This window comes from Thalassophryne amazonica, chromosome 13, assembly GCF_902500255.1.
Source record: "Thalassophryne amazonica chromosome 13, fThaAma1.1, whole genome shotgun sequence".
Taxonomy (NCBI): domain Eukaryota; kingdom Metazoa; phylum Chordata; class Actinopteri; order Batrachoidiformes; family Batrachoididae; genus Thalassophryne; species Thalassophryne amazonica.
In genome coordinates, this window is record NC_047115.1 from 58865845 (window position 1) to 58885771 (window position 19927).

Genomic DNA, 19927 nt, shown 5'->3' on the forward strand with positions numbered 1-19927 from the left:
TCGAGCAGCAGTATTTTGCACCATCTGTAGGTGAGTAAAGAGTGTCTGATTCAGCCCAATATAAAGTGCATTGCAATAGTCCAGGTGATTACTGATAAAAGCCATCCATCCATCCATCCATTTTCTTCCGCTTTATCCGGAGTTGGGTCGCGGGGGCAGCAGCTCAAGCAAAGCCGTCCAGACCTCCCGATCCACACACACCTCCCCCAGCTCCTCTGGGGGAACCCCAAGGCATTCCCAAGCCAGCCGAGAGATGTAGTCCCTCCAGCGTGTCCTGGGTCTCCCCGGGGCCTCCTCCCAGTGGGATGTGCCCGGAACACCTCTCCAGCGAGGCGTCCAGGGGGCATGCGGAAAAGATGCCTGAGCCACCTCAACTGACTCCTTTCGACGTGGAGGAGCAGCGGCTCGACTCCGAGCTCCTCCCGAGTGACCGAGCTCCTCACCCTATCTCTAAGGGAGCGCCCAGCCACCCTGCGGAGGAAACTCATCTCGGCCGCTTGTACTCGCAATCTCGACCTTTCGGTCATGAGCCAAATCTCATGACCATAGGTGAGGATCGGAACGTAGATCGATCGGTCTAACTGATAAAAGCATGGATTAAAATCTCAAAATGATGTCATGAAAGAAATCGCTTCACCTTGGCCAGTTGTCTAAGTTGACAGAAACTAGACTTGACTACTGACCTAATCTGAGCATCAAATTTAAGATCACTGTCCAGTTTTACACCCAGGTTTATTGCTGTCTGTGTCAAATACTGACTCATGGGACCCAGATCAGCAATGATTTTGGAAGTGTCACTAGGTTTAAACAGCAAAACCTCAGTCTTTTTATCATTCAGGTGTAGAAAATTTATGGACAACCATGCCTTAATGTCACCAATGCACTCTAGGAGATGGTTCGCAGAGTATGCTGCTTCAGTGGCAGATAAATTTGACAATCATCAGCATAAAAATGAAAAGAGATATCATGTCTCCTAAAAATTGATCCCATTGGGAGTAGATACAGAGAAAAAAGAAGCAGACCAAGTATGGAGCCTTGAGGCACCCCACATGTAAGGGGCGCTGCAGAAGATTCAACAGCTCCAATATGGACACAAAAACCTCTCTCTGATAGGTAGTATCTAAACCATCCTAAAACAACACCCTTAATGCCCACCCAGTTTTCCAGGCAAGACAAGAGGATCTGATGGTCCACTGTATCAAAGGCCGCTGTTAGATCCAACAGGACCAAAACAACACAGTGACCAGAATCAGTAGCTACACAAATGTCATTAAAAACCCGCAGCAGTGCCGACTCAGTACTGTGACGGGATTTAAAACCAGACTGAAACAACTCCAGGGTGTCATGATTACAACCCCTGGCAAAAATTATGGAATCACCGGCCTCGGAGGATGTTCATTCAGTTTAATTTTGTAGAAAAAAAGCAGATCACAGACATGACACAAAACTAAAGTCATTTCAAATGGCAACTTTCTGGCTTTAAGAAACACTATAAGAAATCAGGAAAAAAATTGTGGCAGTCAGTAACGGTTACTTTTTTAGACCAAGCAGAGGGAAAAAAATATGGAATCACTCAATTCTGAGGAAAAAATTATAGAATCATGAAAAACAAAAGAACGCTCCAACATATCACTAATATTTTGTTGCACCACCTCTGGCTTTTATAACAGCTTGCAGTCTCTGAAGCATGGACTTAATGAGTGACAAACAGTACTCTTCATCAATCTGGCTCCAACTTTCTCTGATTGCTGTTGCCAGATCAGCTTTGCAGGTTGGAGCCTTGTCATGGACCATTTTCTTCAACTTCCACCAAAGATTTTCAATTGGATTAAGATCCGGACTATTTGCAGGCCATGACATTGACCCTATGTGTCTTTTTGCAAGGAATGTTTTCACAGTTTTTGCGCTATGGCAAGATGCATTATCATCTTGAAAAATGATTTCATCATCCCCAAACATCCTTTCAATTGATGGGATAAGAAAAGTGTCCAAAATATCAACGTAAATTTGTGCATTTATTAATGATGTAATGACAGCCATCTCCCCAGTGCCTTTACCTGACATGCAGCCCCATATAATCAATGACTGTGGAAATTTACATGTTCTCTTCAGGCAGTCATCTTTATAAATCTCATTGGAACGGCACCAAGCAAAAGTTCCGGCATCATCACCTTGCCCAATGCAGATTCGAGATTCATCACTGAATATGACTTTCATCCACAGTCCACGATTGCTTTTCCTTAGCCCATTGTAACCTTGTTTTTTTCTGTTTAGGTGTTAATGATGGCTTTCGTTTAGCTTTTCTGTACGTAAATCCCATTTCCTTTAGGCGGTTTCTTACAGTTCGGTCACAGACGTTGACTCGAGTTTCCTCCCATTCGTTCCTCATTTGTTTTGTTGTGCATTTTCGATTTTTGAGACATATTGCTTTAAGTTTTCTGTCTTGACGCTTTAATGTCTTCCTTGGTCTACCAGTATGTTTGCCTTTAACAACCTTCCCATGTTGTTTGTATTTGGTCCAGAGTTTAGACACAGCTGACTGTTAACAACCAACATCTTTTGCAACATTGCGTGATGATTTAGCCTCTTTTAAGAGTTTGATAATTCTCTCCTTTGTTTCAATTGACATCTCTCGTGTTGGAGCCATGATTCATGTCAGTCCACTTGGTGCAACAGCTCTCCAAGGTGTGATCACTCCTTTTTAGATGCAGACTAATGAGCAGATCTGATTTGATGCAGGTGTTAGTTTGGGGGCTGAAAATTTACAGGGTGATTTCATAATTTATTCCTCAGAATTGAGTGAGTCCATATGTTTTTTCCCTCTGCTTGGTCTAAAAAAGTAACCGTTACTGACTGCCACAATTTTTTTTTCTTGATTTCTTACTGACTGCCACAATTTCTTTTTCTTGATTTCTTATAGTGTTTCTTAAAGCCACAAAGTTGCCATTTGAAATGACTTTAGTTTTGTGTCATGTCTGTGATCTGCTTTTTTTCTACAAAATTAAACAACTGAATGAACAGCCTCCGAGCCCAGTGATTCCATAATTATTGCCAGGGGTTGTATTTAGAAAAGAACTCAACTGGCAGTAAACAATTTTCTCCAAAATTTTAGAAAGAAAAGGAAGTTTGGAAATTGGCCTAAAATTGGAAAGTTCAGAAGAATCTAAGCCAGATTTTTTAATAAGTGGGGTCACCACTGCATTCTTGAAACTGGTAGGCACTATACCATTAACCAAACTCCCATTAATAATATTCAATACAAATGGTGCCAACATGAAAAAAGCCTCTTTAAAAAGACGAGGTGGCAAGGGGTCATTTGGAGAACCAGCAGGCTTCATATGACCAATAATCTCTCTCAAGGATGGCAAACTGACAGACTCAAACTGGTCAAAAACAGCTGAGCATGTCACTGAGATAGAAGGGTCATAAGCAGGAGAACTAATGAGGGCCCTAATACCAACTACCTTTTTAAGAATAAAACTCATAAAATTCTCACACAATTCGGTGGAGCTCTCCAGACAATCCAATTGTGGTGCATTTAAAACAGAATTTACAATCTTAAAAAGAACACGAGGATTATGACAGTTCGAAGCAATAACATCAGAAAAGTACTTAAATTTAGCAGCCTTCATAGTTTTCTGATAAAAACGCCAACAGTCACGCAGTAACTGTAAGGACAACTGAGACCTGTCCTTCTTCTACTTTCGCTCAGCTCTCCTACACTCGCACCTGACAGTGCGCATAACATCATTCATCCAAGGCTCAGATCGACGTTTGGAAGATCTAAGTTTCAATGGAGCTACAGTATCTAAGACAGTCTGACAGATCAAGTTGAATTCAGAGGTGAAGGTGTCAACATCTAAAATAAAGCCGAGACACTCAAAAGAGCTGATCACAGCGTTAAAAGCAGTGGAGAACTGAGCAGCAGTGGAAGAATTAAGAACATGACAGCGCTGAGTAGCAGCGCAAGATTTCACCATATGACAAAAAGGAGGCATGTCAAAAACAATAGGCATATGGTCCGAAAAAGCAGCATCATAAACCTCTAAATTAGAAACAGTAAAACCACAAGTTAAAATGAGATCCAGAATGTGCCCATGTTCCTGTGTCGGACTAGACACAGACTGCATAAAAGAATCAAAAAAATCTAAAAAATCATTGGCCAGCAGCTTCAGAGGACAGCAAACATGAATAGTAAAATCACCAACTATTAAAATTCGATCATAGTTTGGAATTATTTGTGACAGAAAATCAGCAAAATCACTGATAAAATCTCTGTTATACTTAGGGGATCTGTAAACAACAGCGCACAACACCGGGAGGTCAGAGCAAAGTTCAAATAAGTTAGAGATTCAAAGCTGGAATAAGATGTTGCCATATTGACCCGTTTACACGTTCTTGATTGACAAGATGGCGCCAGTGTTTGCGGCCTGCCTTCTGTCTCTACGAACTGTGGTAGTTTTCCTGCTGTTTTGGCTGCTTATATGGAATGTCAAATGTCTACTGGTTTATGATCGTAAATCACTCCTAAATATACGTCAATCATGTGAGTGGCGGGGACGGTCTGGTCAAGATGGGCAGAGGATCTTCCACTTTTCACCACATGTGGGCATACCGGCTTACCTCTGCCGTTTTCTGGCTTTATCTGCATGTAGAAGGCGCAGACATCGTGGGAAACGCAGCGGCCGGCTGACTAAACTTAAAGCCAGTTTGGCGTGTTCTTCTGTTGCTCTCTCTGGAGATATTAGGTCGGCATATCTTCGCTGTATTTCGTGGTGTTTTCTTGATCCGATTGCCTCCTCTTTGGTTCCTGTGGTTGGTTCGGATGAGGTGCAACCGGCAAATCTCTCCTTTCCTTACCGCAGTGGGCGTGGGGTGAATCTACGGAATCTGCGGCCTGTCGCCCAGGCCCGACAGTCCGCTAATGCTCCGGCTCCTGTCAGGATGGCGCTGGTAAATGCGAGGTCGCTGGCTAACAAAACCTTTATCCTGAAGGATTTTTTTATGGCCCGTGGATTGGATTTTCTCTGTGTTACTGAGACTTGGATGTCTTGGAGATTAATCAATACAAATTGGTATCTAGATACAAATGTGTGCGATGCGAGTGTATCGATTTATTTAGTGTGCATCGATTCAATTGACGGATGAAATCGCGATGATCGGTCGCTGCATACTTGCATTGATTTTTTCCAACGCACATTGAATGCACCACGGACGGACGCCTGAAAGCACATTTTGGATTTAAATGTGTCCAAAACTAAAGAAATGATCATTGACTTCAGACGTAGCAGGAATGTGGCCAAGGAGAGTATCATACACAATGAAAAAGTGGAACTTGTCACATCATATAAGTATTTGGGAACTATTTTTGATGACAAGCTGAAGTTTGATGTGAACACAGATGCCATTGTGAAGCGAGGACAGCAGAGAATTTATCTTCTCCATAAAGTGAACTCTTTTTCTGTCAGACCTGCAATCCTTTGTCGTTTTTATCAGTCTTTTATTGAGTCTTTTGTGTTTTTCATTTATCTGCTGGTTTCACAGCCTCTCGGTGAAAGACAGAAACAGCCTGAACAACATTGTTACAATTTGTTCAAAGATTATTGGGGTGAAACAAAGAGACTTATACTCTTTTTGTAATCAACAGATCTTCCGGAAGGCTGAAATCATCTTGTCCATGTCAGGTCATGTTCTTTTAGGAGAGTTTTCCCTGCTTCCTATAGGATGCCGTTATGCGTCCCCAGTGTGTAGAACCAACGGGTTTTTAAAGGTGTTTATACCTTTGGCGTTTCAACTTTTAAATGCTCCGTAGGTCTGCCATGTTTTTATTTATTTATTCTTGCTATTCGTTTTAACTTCTTAACCCTATAAAGCCCACCCTGTGAAATAATTGTCAGAAAATTCTAATTCTAATTCTAATTCTTAAAGAGTCTTTATTGGACCTTTTAACAAACCCACCAAAAAAAAAAAAAGCAAAAAAAAAAAAAAAAAAAAAAAAAAAAAAAAAAAAAAACCTTTTTGCATATATGAGTTTTTATTTGTATCATATTTGCTACATTGGGCGTTCTAGCATAAAAACATCCATTTTAAATCCAGAGCAAACTGTTGTGAAAGTGTAGTGACATGGACCCACAACAGGGGGCGCAAATGAACGGTCAATAGATGAGCCAAAAAGGAACAATTTAATGTTGTGAAATGTGCACAACGAATATACAGACAATCTCAGAATATGATTACAGTCAAATTACAAAGGTGACGTGTGGGCAGGCTCGAGGATAGAAGATGTCTGTCCTGAGAAGGGCCGGAACCACACGATTTCTGCCACCACCGAACCTGGTGAATACTGGAGCCGCCAAGTCCCGAATTCCCAGGTGATCACCGTCTCCGACTGTCGGATCTGGTACTGCTGGCGAGAACAAAGACAGTCAAGTGTGGGTGTGTGTACACCCAGTAACAACAACGGTGGGAATGCCACCTCCACCTCTCACTCAATATGTGATGAGTACCGCAGTGATTCCTCAGGGGAAAAGAGTGCCGTCCTGCACTCACTCAGCTTCCACAGATAGAGGAACCGGTACTCCTGCAAACACTCACAATATACAGATATATTGTAACACAAAACGGCTGAGGATATTACCTTCAATGAAGTACGATATCTCTGCGATGAGGTGGAGATGACGTCTGGGTTTTATGGAGTGAGGTGATGAAGAATGAGTGACAGCTGTCAGGAAGTAATGAGTAACAGCTGTCACTCCCGGCTGTGTCCGTGGCAGCAGCGCCCTCTCGTGCCTGAAGCCCGCACTTCAGGCAGGGCGCCCTCTGTTGGTGGGCCAGCAGTACCTCCTCTTCTGGCGGCCCACACAACAGGACCCCCCCCTCAACGGGCGCCTCCTGGCGCCCGACCAGGTTTGTCGGGGTGTCGGCGGTAGAAGTCGGCCAGGAGGGCCAGATCCAGGATGAAGCTCCTCTTCACCCAGGAGCGTTCTTCGGGTCCATACCCTTCCCAGTCCACCAGATATTGGAATCCACGGCCCATTCGATGGACGTCCAGGAGCCGGCGCACTGTCCAAGCCGGCTCCCCGTCAATGATCCGGGCAGGAGGCGGCGCCGGACCGGGAGCACAGAGGGGTGAGGTGTGGTGAGGTTTGATCCTGGAAACATGGAAGACTGGGTGGATCCACAGTGAAGCTGGGAGCTGGAGCTTCACCGCGGCAGGGCTGAGGACTTTGAGGATACGGAAGGGGCCGATGAACCTGTCCATCAATATTGGAGACTGTACTTGCAGGGGGATGTCCTTCGTTGACAACCACACCTCCTGCCCGGGCTGGTATGCAGGGGCCGGGGACCGCCGGCGGTCTGCATGGGTCTTGGCCCTCGTCCGGGCTTTCAACAAGGCAGAACGGGCGGTGCGCCACACCCGACGGCACCTCCGAAGATGGGCCCGGACCGAGGGCACACCGACCTCTCCCTCCACCACGGGAAATAATGGGGGCTGGTACCCCAAACACACCTCAAATGGGGAGAGGCCGGTGGCAGAAGACACCTGGCTGTTATGCGCATACTCGAGCCAGGCCAGATGGTTACTCCAGGCCGTCGGGTGCGCGGATGTTACGCAGCGGAGGGTCTGTTCCAGTTCCTGGTTGGCCCGCTCTGCCTGTCCGTTCGTCTGTGGATGGTACCCGGACGAGAGGCTCACGGCGGCCCCCAGTTCCCTGCAGAAGCTCCTCCAGACGTGTGAGGAGAACTGGGGACCACGGTCAGAGACGATGTCGGTGGGTATCCCATGCAGAAGGACGACGTGGTGGACCAGGAGGTCTGCTGTCTCCTGGGCTGTTGGGAGCTTCGGGAGAGCCACGAAGTGGGCCGCCTTGGAGAATCGGTCCACTATCGTGAAGATGGTGGTGTTGCCCTGGGACGGCGGGAGGCCCGTGACGAAATCCAGGCCGATGTGGGACCAGGGGCGATGAGGCACCGGTAATGGCTGGAGAAGTCCTTGGGACCTTTTATGGTCTGCCTTGCCCCTGGCACAGGTGGTGCAGGCCTGGATATACTCCCGGACGTCGGCCTCCATAGACGCCCACCAGAAGCGCTGCCGGTCAACTGCCACGGTCCTTCGCACCCCTGGATGACAGGAGAGCTTGGAACCGTGACAGAAGTCCAAGACTGCAGCTCTGGCCTCTGGTGGGATGTATAAACGGTTCTTCGGACCTGTTCCTGGGTCCGGGCTCCATGCCAGGGCCTCCCGGACGGTCTTCTCCACGTCCCAGGTGAGGGTGGCCACGATAGTGGACTCCGGCAGGATGGGCTCCGGTGGATCCGACAGTGCAGTTTTGACCTCCTCTTCGTGTACCCGGGACAAGGCATCCGACCTCTGGTTCTTGGTCCCGGGGCGATAGGTGATCCGGAAGTCAAAACGCCCGAAGAACAGTGACCAGCGGGCTTGCCTGGGGTTCAGCCGCTTGGCGGTCCTGATATACTCCAGGTTCCGATGGTCAGTGAAAACCGTGAACGGCACAGACGCTCCCTCCAACAGGTGTCTCCACTCCTCAAGAGCCTCTTTCACCGCAAGGAGTTCTCGATTGCCGACGTCATAGTTCCGTTCAGCCGGGGTCAACCTGCGTGAAAAGTAGGCACACGGGTGAAGAACCTTATCGGTCTCTCCGCTCTGGGACAGCACGGCTCCTATCCCTGAGTCAGAGGCGTCCACTTCAACCATGAACTGGCGGCTAGGGTCGGGCTGCACCAAAACTGGCGCAGTAGAGAACCGTCGTTTCAACTCCTTGAACGCGGCTTCGCACCGATCCGACCAGGTGAAGGGGACTTTTGGAGAGGTCAGGGCTGTCAGGGGGCTAACTACCTGACTGTAGCCCTTAATGAACCTCCTATAGAAATTAGCGAAGCCGAGGAACTGTTGCAGCTTCCTACGGCTTGTTGGTTGGGGCCAATCTCTCACCGCCGCAACCTTGGCCGGATCAGGGGCGACGGAGTTAGAGGAGATGATAAACCCCAGGAAGGACAAAGACGTGCGGTGAAACTCGCACTTCTCGCCCTTCACAAACAGTCGGTTCTCTAACAACCGCTGCAGGACCTGACGTACATGCTGGACATGGGTCTCAGGATCCGGAGAAAAGATGAGAATATCGTCCAGATATACGAAGACGAATCGGTGCAGGAAGTCCCGCAAGACGTCGTTAACCAAGGCTTGGAACGTCGCGGGGGCGTTGGAGAGGCCGAACAGCATGACCAGGTACTCAAAGTGACCTAACGGGGTGTTAAATGCCGTCTTCCATTCGTCTCCCTTCCGGATCCGAACCAGGTGATACGCATTTCTAAGATCCAGCTTAGTAAAGATTTTGGCTCCATGCAGGGGGGTGAACACGGAATCCAACAATGGCAACGGGTATCGATTGCGAACTGTAATCTCATTCAGCCCCCTGTAATCAATGCATGGACGGAGTCCGCCATCTTTCTTGCCCACAAAGAAGAAACCTGCCCCCATCGGGGAGGTGGAGTTCCGGATCAGCCCGGCAGCTAATGAGTCCCGGATGTAGGTCTCCATTGATTCGCGCTCAGGTCGTGAGAAGTTGTACAGCCTGCTGGACGGGAACTCAGCGCCTGGAACCAAATCAATGGCACAATCGTACGGACGGTGCGGGGGAAGGGTGAGTGCCAGATCCTTGCTGAAGACGTCAGCAAGATCGTGGTACTCAACCGGCACTGCCGTCAGATTGGGAGGGACTTTGAACTCCTCCTTAGCCTGTAAACCGGGAGGAACCGAGGATCCTAAACACACCCGATGGCAGGTTTCGCTCCACTGAACCACCACCCCAGACGGCCAATCAATCCGGGGATTGTGCTTCAACATCCATGGGATGCCCAAAATCACGCGGGAGGTAGAAGGAGTTACAAAAAACTCTATCTCCTCCCGATGGTTTCCAGACACCACCAGAGTTACTGGTTGTGTCTTGTGTGTGAGTAAAGGGAGGAGGGTGCCATCTAGTGCCCGCACCTGCAATGGCGAAGGAAGCGCCACCAGAGGGAGCCCTACCTCCCTTGCCCATCTGCTGTCTAGCAGATTCCCTTCTGACCCCGTGTCCACCAGTGCTGGGGCTTGAAGGGTTAAATCCCCGCTCAGGATTGTGACTGGGAGTCGTGTGGCAATCTGTGTGTGTCGCACTTGAATGTTTTGACCCCCCCTTAGCCCAGTCTCTAAGGGCGAGTGTTGTCGTTTTGGCCGTTTGGGGCAGTTTCTCTGTGTGTGCTCAGTTGAGCTGCAGAGAAAACACTCTCCACGGATCAACCTCCTCATTTTGGCCCTGTGCGTTTCCCTAACAACGTCAGCAGGGGGAGCTGTTGCCCCACAAAGTGCTGCGGCTGTGGAGCGTGGGGAGGGCGGCCCCTTTTCGAACCCGGAAGGGAGAGGGGTGGCGCGTATCCGGTCACGTCCTTCGCCTCGCTCCCGACGGCGTTCCTCCAACCGATTGTCTAACCGTATAACGAGATCGATAAGCCCATCTAAATCCCGCGGTTCCTCCTTAGCTACCAGCTGCTCCTTCAGAACCAACGACAGTCCGTTTATGAAGATGGCGCGGAGCGCAACGTTATTCCAGCCGGACCTCGCAGCCGCGATGCGGAAGTTGACTGCATAAGCGGCTGCGCTCTCGCGTCCCTGTCTCATTGACAGCAGCACAGTTGAAGCGGTCTCTCCTCTGTTAGGGTGATCAAACACTGTTCTGAACTCCCCCACAAACCCAGTGTATGCTGATAACAACCGTGAGTTCTGTTCCCAGAGCGCCGTAGCCCAGGCGCGTGCTTTACCCCGAAGCAGAGCAATCACATAAGCTATTTTACTAGCATCTGACGCGTACATGACGGGACGTTGTACGAAGACGAGCGAACACTGCATAAGAAAGTCCGCGCACGTCTCCACACAACCTCCGTACGGCTCAGGAGGGCTTATGTATGCTTCAGGGGATGGTGGGAGGGGTTGTTGAACCACCACTGGAACGTTCATATCCTGCACAGGGTCGGCAGGAGGAGGAGCTGCAGCAGCACCCTGAGCGCTCGCCGCCATCTGCGCGGAGAGAGCCTCCACCCTGCGGTTCAGGAGGATGTTTTGCTCAGTCATTTGATCCAACCGAGCCGTAAAGGCGGTGAGAATGTGCTGCAGCTCACCAATCATGCCTCCTGCAGACGCCTGCGCTCCCTGCTCTCCCATTGGTCGTTCAACAGCCGTGTGACGCCCCTCGGAGTCCATGACGCTGGCCGAGATATCCTGTTGTGAAAGTGTAGTGACACGGACCCACAACAGGGGGCGCAAATGAACGGTCAATAGATGAGCCAAAAAGGAACAATTTAATGTTGTGAAATGTGCACAACGAATATACAGACAATCTCAGAATATGATTACAGTCAAATTACAAAGGTGACATGTGGGCAGGCTCGAGGATAGAAGACGTCTGTCCTGAGAAGGGCCGGAACCACACGATTTCTGCCACCACCGAACCTGGTGAATACTGGAGCCGCCAAGTCCCGAATTCCCAGGTGATCACCGTCTCCGACTGTCGGATCTGGTACTGCTGGCGAGAACAAAGACAGTCAAGTGTGGGTGTGTGTACACCCAGTAACAACAACGGTGGGAATGCCACCTCCACCTCTCACTCAATATGTGATGAGTACCGCAGTGATTCCTCAGGGGAAAAGAGTGCCGTCCTGCACTCACTCAGCTTCCACAGATAGAGGAACCGGTACTCCTGCAAACACTCACAATATACAGATATATTGTAACACAAAACGGCTGAGGATATTACCTTCAATGAAGTACGATATCTCGGCGATGAGGTGGAGATGACGTCTGGGTTTTATGGAGTGAGGTGATGAAGAATGAGTGACAGCTGTCAGGAAGTAATGAGTAACAGCTGTCACTCCCGGCTGTGTCCGTGGCGGCAGCGCCCTCTCGTGCCTGAAGCCCGCACTTCAGGCAGGGTGCCCTCTGTTGGTGGGCCAGCAGTACCTCCTCTTCTGGCGGCCCACACAACACAAACATAACATTTCAAACCTATAAAATGCTGCATTTTCTTAGGGAAATTACTGTGGATCACTTGTTTCAGGCAGCCATTAGAATGTCTCATCTGAAGGCCCTCTGATGCATAAGATACTAACATCTGGTGGTTTGTCTGTGCACTACAAGTATCTCATTGTATACGATGGGTTTTTTGGGGAGAAAATATCACACTGATGAAGCAGACATCTCAGAAAATCCTGTATCAAATATGATACACTTGGCGTTATACGGTTAAGTCTGTTTTTTTTATTAGTTTTATTGTTGTTATATATTGTTATTGTATTTTATTTTTTCTTAAACAGACTGCTCAAATGAAATTGCCCCTTGTGGGATTAATGAAGTTGTTGACTGACTGATTGATTGATTTCTACCGCAACAAATCTATCTATCTAAATCTATCTAAAATGGAGGCCCGTGACAACGACGTAAGCAGCTGTAGGAGATTTCTGACGCACCTAAAACATTTAAATCAGGTGTTTGGAATTATTCTGGCTTTTTTTTAAAGATGGGAAACTTGGCAAGACACAGGTCATTTGGAAAGAATGTCGTGGTTGCCGCTGCGCCCCTAACTCAGCAAAACTGGTAAGAAAGTATCTCAAATTACTTTTGACAAGGCAGTACTCTGTCAATGAGTGAATCACTTTAAGTCACCCATTGAGAGTGATGTTTTACTGTTTACTGTACTTTTTAAGTTCTGACAGTGTGATCTAACAGGTTCCAAATATGAGGGAACCGATTCCTGTTCCTTAATGTTGAATCTGGTACATTTGCTGCTTATAAGGAGTAAAACAAATCCTCTGCCTCCAGTAGAATCAGAAAAAGAAGAATACCACAGTACCATACTAAATTGCAGCTTCTTATTTTCTATTTAAATTTTTGGTATAATTTCTTTGCATCATGTTGAATTGCATCATATTGCACCAAATCGCATCGTATCGCATTGTGAGGAACTGAATTGCCATCAAATACATATCAAATCGCATCGAATCAGGAACAGGGGTGAATCATATCACATCATATTGTCAGTATCATCATGTATCGCTATATGTATTGTATCACTGGCAGTGTAACAAGATGCGTATCAAAAACAGTTTAAAATGTACCCTACGAAATTATTACAGAGCAATTTACAAATGTATAGTTGCAGTTGGAAGTTTACATACACTCATCATGGGTATGAATGTCAAGGTAATTTTGGGCTGTTAATGATGTCTGAGCTGTTCTTTTGCCAGGGTTTAATGACTACAGCATATATCATTAATGACTTTAAAAACAAGAATTGGGTGGACAAGTTTGAATTTATTTTTGTACCTTCTCTAATCACTTAAATCTTTTAATAAGTGCAGCTGAAGGCTCTACAATGTCTTTTAACGTGACAAAGCCAAGGCCTATTAGCTTCTCCTTAGTGATCATGATTGACTACAACAGGTACTTAAAAAAGATGTGTTTGACAGCACTCACTGGACTGGCCAATACTCAGAACAATGAAAAAGTCCAATGAACTGCTCTCACTGCGTGAGTAGCACCATATATTTCAGTATGTCATCAGTATACAGTATATAATACCATTGGGGGTGGGGCTATGGCCACAAATGTATTTTACTATGGAACGAAAATTATTATCAATACACTGCCATTAGCGCAGGGATCCTGTGCTGGTGTTTTCAATGTACTGGCCAATCAAAGTTTAACAAATGTTTAAAAATTCAACACTGTTTCAAATGTTGTAGTCCGGTTTCAAACAATTTAGTTTCATGTGTTTATACACAGGTGTGATTGGTCAACAAATATGGTGCAACACGAGCAGTGCTAATACACACCACTAAATGGGTAAGTTATCTTTTTCTTTACATGTTTAGAAATGCTCAGAGTGCTAATCATCACAAGCTATTTTGTATAACTAGAAAGCTCATTAGCTTGTCCAATCAACATTAACAACTAGTGCACTTACTTGTTGATAAAAGAAGCACACAGCTAATGTTCCCCAGTATTTAAACAGTCATTCAGCTGCAAAGGTGTACGAGAAAATGAGTACATGCCGGTTGATGAGGAGAAATTAGCCATAAAGCTAGGATGATTTTAATTACTTTTGTATATTTACTCTGAAGACTTCTCCGCTGATTTAAATGAAACTTAACAATCTAATCAACTTCATATGACAAGAAACTAACCATTAGGTTTTGGTGAAGACCAGGATTTAGATGTTGATTCAGGAATTTTTATTGATTGATTGATTTTTTTATTTATTTAACATAGAGAGCTGGTGCATTTATACACATTTCAATGACTTTATTACAAGTATAAACTAATATACTAATTTTGATTAAACCTGTCAGTCATATAGTGCAACTGAAGCGACGTATACATTTGGACAGAAATAATCTGAGTGAAAAGTGTTTTTTCTGCTCTTATAAAGTCTATGGCTCATTTTCTGAGTTATGTCGCAAACAGCAAATGAGAGAACAGTAAGATTTGTGGTTTATGGAAATAGTTTAATATAAAAAAATCTGTACACAGATAAAGAATAAACATATTCTGCCTGCTGGGCGCAAAGGTAAGGGGCACCATATATATATATATATATATATATATATATATATATATATATATATATATATATAGATAGATAGATAGATGTATAAAGTATATTCCCCACTGTGAGTATTGACGTTTAGAGCACAAACTACACTCAACAAAAATATAAATGCAACATTTGGTTTTGCTCCCATTTTGTATGAGATGAACTCAAAGATCTAAAACTTTTTCCACATCCACAATATCAGTTTCCCTCAAATATTGTTCACAAACCAGTCTAAATCTGTGATAGTGAGCACTTCTCCTTTGCTGAGATAATCCATCCCACCTCACAGGTGTGCCATATCAAGATGCTGATTAGACACCATGATTAGTGCACAGGTGTGCCTTAGACTGCCCACAATAAAAGGCCACTCTGAAAGGTGCAGTTTTATCACACAGCACAATGCCACAGATGTTGCAAGATTTGAGGGAGCGTGCAATTGGCATGCTGACAGTAGGAATGTCAACCAGAGCTGTTGCTCGTGTATTGAATGTTCATTTCTCTACCATAAGCCGTCTCCAAAGGCGTTTCAGAGAATTTGGCAGTACATCCAACCAGCCTCACAACCGCAGACCACGTATAACCACACCATCCCAGGACCTCCACATCGAGCATGTTCACCTCCAAGATCGTCTGAGACCAGCCACTCGGACAGCTGCTGAAACAATCGGTTTGCATAACCAAAGAATTTCTGCACAAACTGTCAGAAACCGTCTCAGGGAAGCTCATCTGTATGCTCGTCGGCCTCATCGGGGTTTCGACCTGACTCCAGTTCGTCGTCGTAACCGACTTGAGTGGGCAAATGCTCACATTCGCTGGCGTTTGGCACGTTGGAGAGGTGTTCTCTTCACGGATGAATCCCGGTTCACACTGTTCAGGGCAGATGGCAGACAGCGTGTGTGGCGTCGTGTGGGTGAGCGGTTTTCTGATGTCAATGTTGTGGATCAAGTGGCCCATGGTGGCGGTGGGGTTATGGTATGGGCAGGCGTCTGTTATGGACGAAGAACACAGGTGCATTTTATTGATGGCATTTTGAATGCACAGAGATACCGTGATGAGATCCTGAGGCCCATTGTTGTGCCATACATCCAAGAACATCACCTCATGTTGCAGCAGGATAATGCACGGCCCCATGTTGCAAGGATCTGTACACAATTCTTGGAAGCTGAAAATGTCCCAGTTCTTGCATGGCCGGCATACTCACCGGACATGTCACCCATTGAGCATGTTTGGGATGCTCTGGACCGGCGTATACGACAGCGTGTACCAGTTCCTGCCAATATCCAGCAACTTCACACAGCCATTGAAGAGGAGTGGACCAACATTCCACAGGACACAATTGACAACCTGATCAACTCTATGCGAAGGAGATGTGTTGCACTGCATGAGGCAAATGGTGGTCACACCAGATACTGACTGGTATCCCCCCCCAATAAAACAAAACTGCACCTTTCAGAGTGGCCTTTTATTGTGGGGAGTCTAAGGCACACCTGTGCACTAATCATGGTGTCTCATCAGCATCTTGATATGGCACACCTGTGAGGTGGGATGGATTATCTCAGCAAAGGAGAAGTGCTCACTATCACAGATTTAGACTGGTTTGTGAACAATATTTGAGGGAAATGCTGATATTGTGTATGTGGAAAAAGTTTTAGATCTTTGAGTTCATCTCATACAAAATGGGAGCAAAACCAAAAGTGTTGCGTTTATATTTTTGTTGAGTGTATTTCATTTATATATATAAAACCTGTGTATTGTAGCAGAAAAAAAATGCTACAGGTGTTTTTTTTTCCCCAGTAATGTAATTAACTTCTCTGAAGTAGCTATGTTTTCAGAGATAAAATTTTCTTTCTTAAGATCGTGGTGAAAAGGAGAAACTCTGTGAGACATCTGTGCTCACCTCTGTCTTCCATGAACTTGTAGAGCTGCTGCAGAAAGTTCTCCCTTTCCTCTGGGTGTGGCTCCACTTCCTCCTGCAGACAACCAACAAGGAGCACTAAATGTCATTTTACTTGGGGGGGTTAGAGAGATAAATCATGTGCACAGAACTGCCACTACCTCCTCCTCTTCGCTGCTGGTATCTTCTTCCTCCTCTTCTTCATCTTCATCCTCATCCTCACTACTGGAGCTCTCCTCTTTCACTTCTGTCTTCCAGGAGCTGGGCACTGCTAACTGCTGCTGGAAGTCCAAAGCTGCATCCAGCGCTGCCAAACACAGAGAACGTACGAACCACATCCAGTAAGCATGGAGTGTTTCTAAACTACTGTGATGACATTAGTCCACAGAATGTCTCACGCTCTGACTGTGTACTATTTACTGACATATGCAAAACTGTTTTCAGAAGAAAAAGAAAAGAGAAATCATGGTAAATGTCCTGCCCTTCAATATTTACATCCATACTTCTATTAAGCCAAGCTTTGTAATAATCTGAAGGCTGCTCCTAAGTATTTGTTTGGGCAGTAAATCATCACACAGCCTCTGGAATTTGCAGTATAGTGGCTGATCGGTTTGGACTCAACCTGAGGGGAAAGGGGTTGGATAAAGACGGTGGAGAGAAGTCCCGTTTAAATGCACTGGTTTAGACACAGTACAATTCTACAAACTTATATTATTATTGTAACAGCAAATTCTACGCTATATTATATACATGTAATGACCACATTACAAGTACACATGGTAAAAACATGAAGAAAAAGAAATAAACATAGGCTGAACATCTGTACACACGGTCTGTTTTGACTCTGAGCAGCAGACGCATTCAGCCTGTGTTCTGCAGGTCAGATTCAGTAGCATCTAACCAGAAGATGCTTATTTTCCGCTTTTATAATGCAGAAATGATCCCAGCTGTGAGTCATCCAACTGTGAATTCCACCACTTGGATCATACAAATCAGATTCCTAACTGTAATTATGATAATGTAAGTGCTGTGCAGAAACCACGGGTACGATATTAAAAAGCCTGGTGAGCACTTCAAATGAAAACAGGCTCGACAGCGACACTCTACCGCTACCTTTCACAGAACAAAAACTACGCTACCCTTTCTTCAGCGTGCCTTCCTGCAAACCACACTATGAGCGTTACTGTACGTGCCAACTGTGTTAGCGCACAGACACAGATGTCTGTGATTAGTTGCGCTCTAAGCTTCAGTTTATCTGCCTCTGCAGAGTCGACTCACCTGGTTTGATCCCTGCATCAGCTTTAGGGGGACAGTCGATATTCACCTTGCGAACGTCTTTCCGCAACACAATGTAACTGCAACACACAGCAACTCCCATTAATGCACAGAGCTCCTATATTAAGGTTCAACACAACTGCAGTGGAACCATTTGAGATGCTTTTGCAGATAATGTATATACAGACACGTCAAAAACATTCTCTACTAGAAAACACTGCTGCCAGAAAACCGATCAAGACCAAAACAAAGAGTGAAGAAAGTGTCCTTAAAGTGATAAGCAGACTGAAGTGGAGCTGAGGATCTGCTCTTACACTGTTTCTGTAGCTCAGGGTCACCCTGAGGTCTTGTTAATTAAAGTCTGGATTGACGGCGCGGCACCAACAACAAGCTGCGAAACTGAGCAGACACGGAAGCATCAATCATTTTACCGCCTTCACACAGCGCGTACTCGCTACAGCGTTGGTTGACTTTATAGTACAATGTGACTTGTTTTGGATGAAATCTTCTGACATTATGTCTTTGGGTGACACATTACTGTTGAAGAGATTCATGATAGAAGTTGATGTCAGGTTTTTTTCATATCACTTTTGTTGAGTTCTGAATGAGGATTGAAAAGCAACTGACTAGTTACGTGCACCATACTGGAATAGTATTGACACATTTGTAAGTCAGACAAACAAAATTAGAACAGGCTTCTGTTTCCATTGTTACTATGGTAACAGGTTCTGTCTGAACAAGAATAGCTACTTCCTGAAACCCCTCTCTCTCTCTCTCTCTCTCTCTCTCTCTCTCTCTCTCTCTCTCTCTCTCTCTCTCCATGTGACCTTGCTTTTCCTAAAAGCTATTGTTTTTAAAAGGGACATTATCAGCATCCCCTCCCGAGGACAACAAACCAACTGACTCCAGTGCTGTGCCACAGAGGTCAGGAGGCTCATATTCTGAATAGAATAGAATAGCATGGTAATAATAGGGGGGAAAGGCTTTTTCTCTGGCAGGGCAAGCATGGTCACAATGGAGACAGTGAATGAGTCAGTGGGTCTGCAACATTTCCATCAGGAACTGCATAAAAACTACTACATGTTCAACTCTAAAATCATGGATTCTGACAGATACAGGTGAGGACCAGAGAGCCTATTAATGTGGGCCACATTGACATCTTTCATATATTAGTTTAAATATGAATGTTGGCACAGTAGGAGACATCTGGACTGGTTCAGGCAGGAAGCTGTAGCATACCTGCCAACATTTGATGTTACCAGTGCGGGAAACCCACACATGGCTGCGAGCAGCAACGGCGCGGGTGTAACTAGGGGTCTGGGGGCGTGCCCAGACCCACACAACTGTGGGACTAATTAATGGGCATCCCACACACACTCACACTGGCTTCACCATGCCACATGCATTCACCTGTCAAAAGCAAAATTTTATCCATATGCATTCTTAGTGATTATAAAAATAAATAACACATGCATTAAGATTAAAGTGTTTTGTGTTTGGGTGGGTCTGATTCAGGACTCCATCCAATGACAAGGAGACTCCCCACGGAGTCCCAGGGATTTCAAATTTCCAAACCCTAAATTGAACCCTGTGGAAGGATCATACTGAAAGGTGCGCAGTATCACAAAGTGTATGATGTACAGCAACTGCAAGAGGATCCTGTATGTTTGTTAGATAGGGCAGTACTGCTCAACTATGATCATACTGTAACGTATCATCACGTTGTGACTGGCTGGCTTGACTGAGGTCAAGTTCTGTTGTAGCAAAGAATAAAAAATTCAGACTGCAGGAAGTTATCACCAGCTGACAGAAGACTCCTGACGGGGCTTATTCTACACTGTGCAGAGTAAAAACACACCTGCTGTTTGGTTTAATACAAAATGCTTGTAGAAAAGCTTTGTCGGGGGGGGGGATCAAAAACAAGGAAGGAATAGTCACCACAGCCAGTCTGCCTTTGTACAACATGCTACTACCATCAGTACCAACAGGCAAATTGTTCCATATCATGAGACTATTCTGTGATTTCCAAAGCTGCAAATGGTGCATGACAGACATCAGAATTACACTTACAAAAACATTCCTTACATTGCTGCTGAAATATTTAACTGACAAA

The 19927-nt window shown here is 45.6% G+C and overlaps 1 protein-coding gene across 5 annotated transcripts in view; it reads right to left on the reverse strand.

Annotated features, from left to right (window-relative positions):
* arid4b (AT-rich interaction domain 4B) overlaps window positions 1-19927 on the reverse strand; it is a 184004-nt gene that overhangs the window by 36481 nt on the left and 127596 nt on the right. For 4 of the 5 annotated variants that reach the window (XM_034185011.1, XM_034185012.1, XM_034185010.1 and 1 more), the window contains 3 exons: window positions 17818-17894; window positions 16701-16846; window positions 16543-16615 (listed from right to left, as the gene is read on the reverse strand). In XM_034185011.1, the coding sequence (XP_034040902.1) occupies window positions 16543-16615; window positions 16701-16846; window positions 17818-17894 (296 nt within the window). The remainder of the gene's footprint in view (window positions 1-16542; window positions 16616-16700; window positions 16847-17817; window positions 17895-19927) is intronic. The other variant, XM_034185013.1, reaches the window with a different exon arrangement.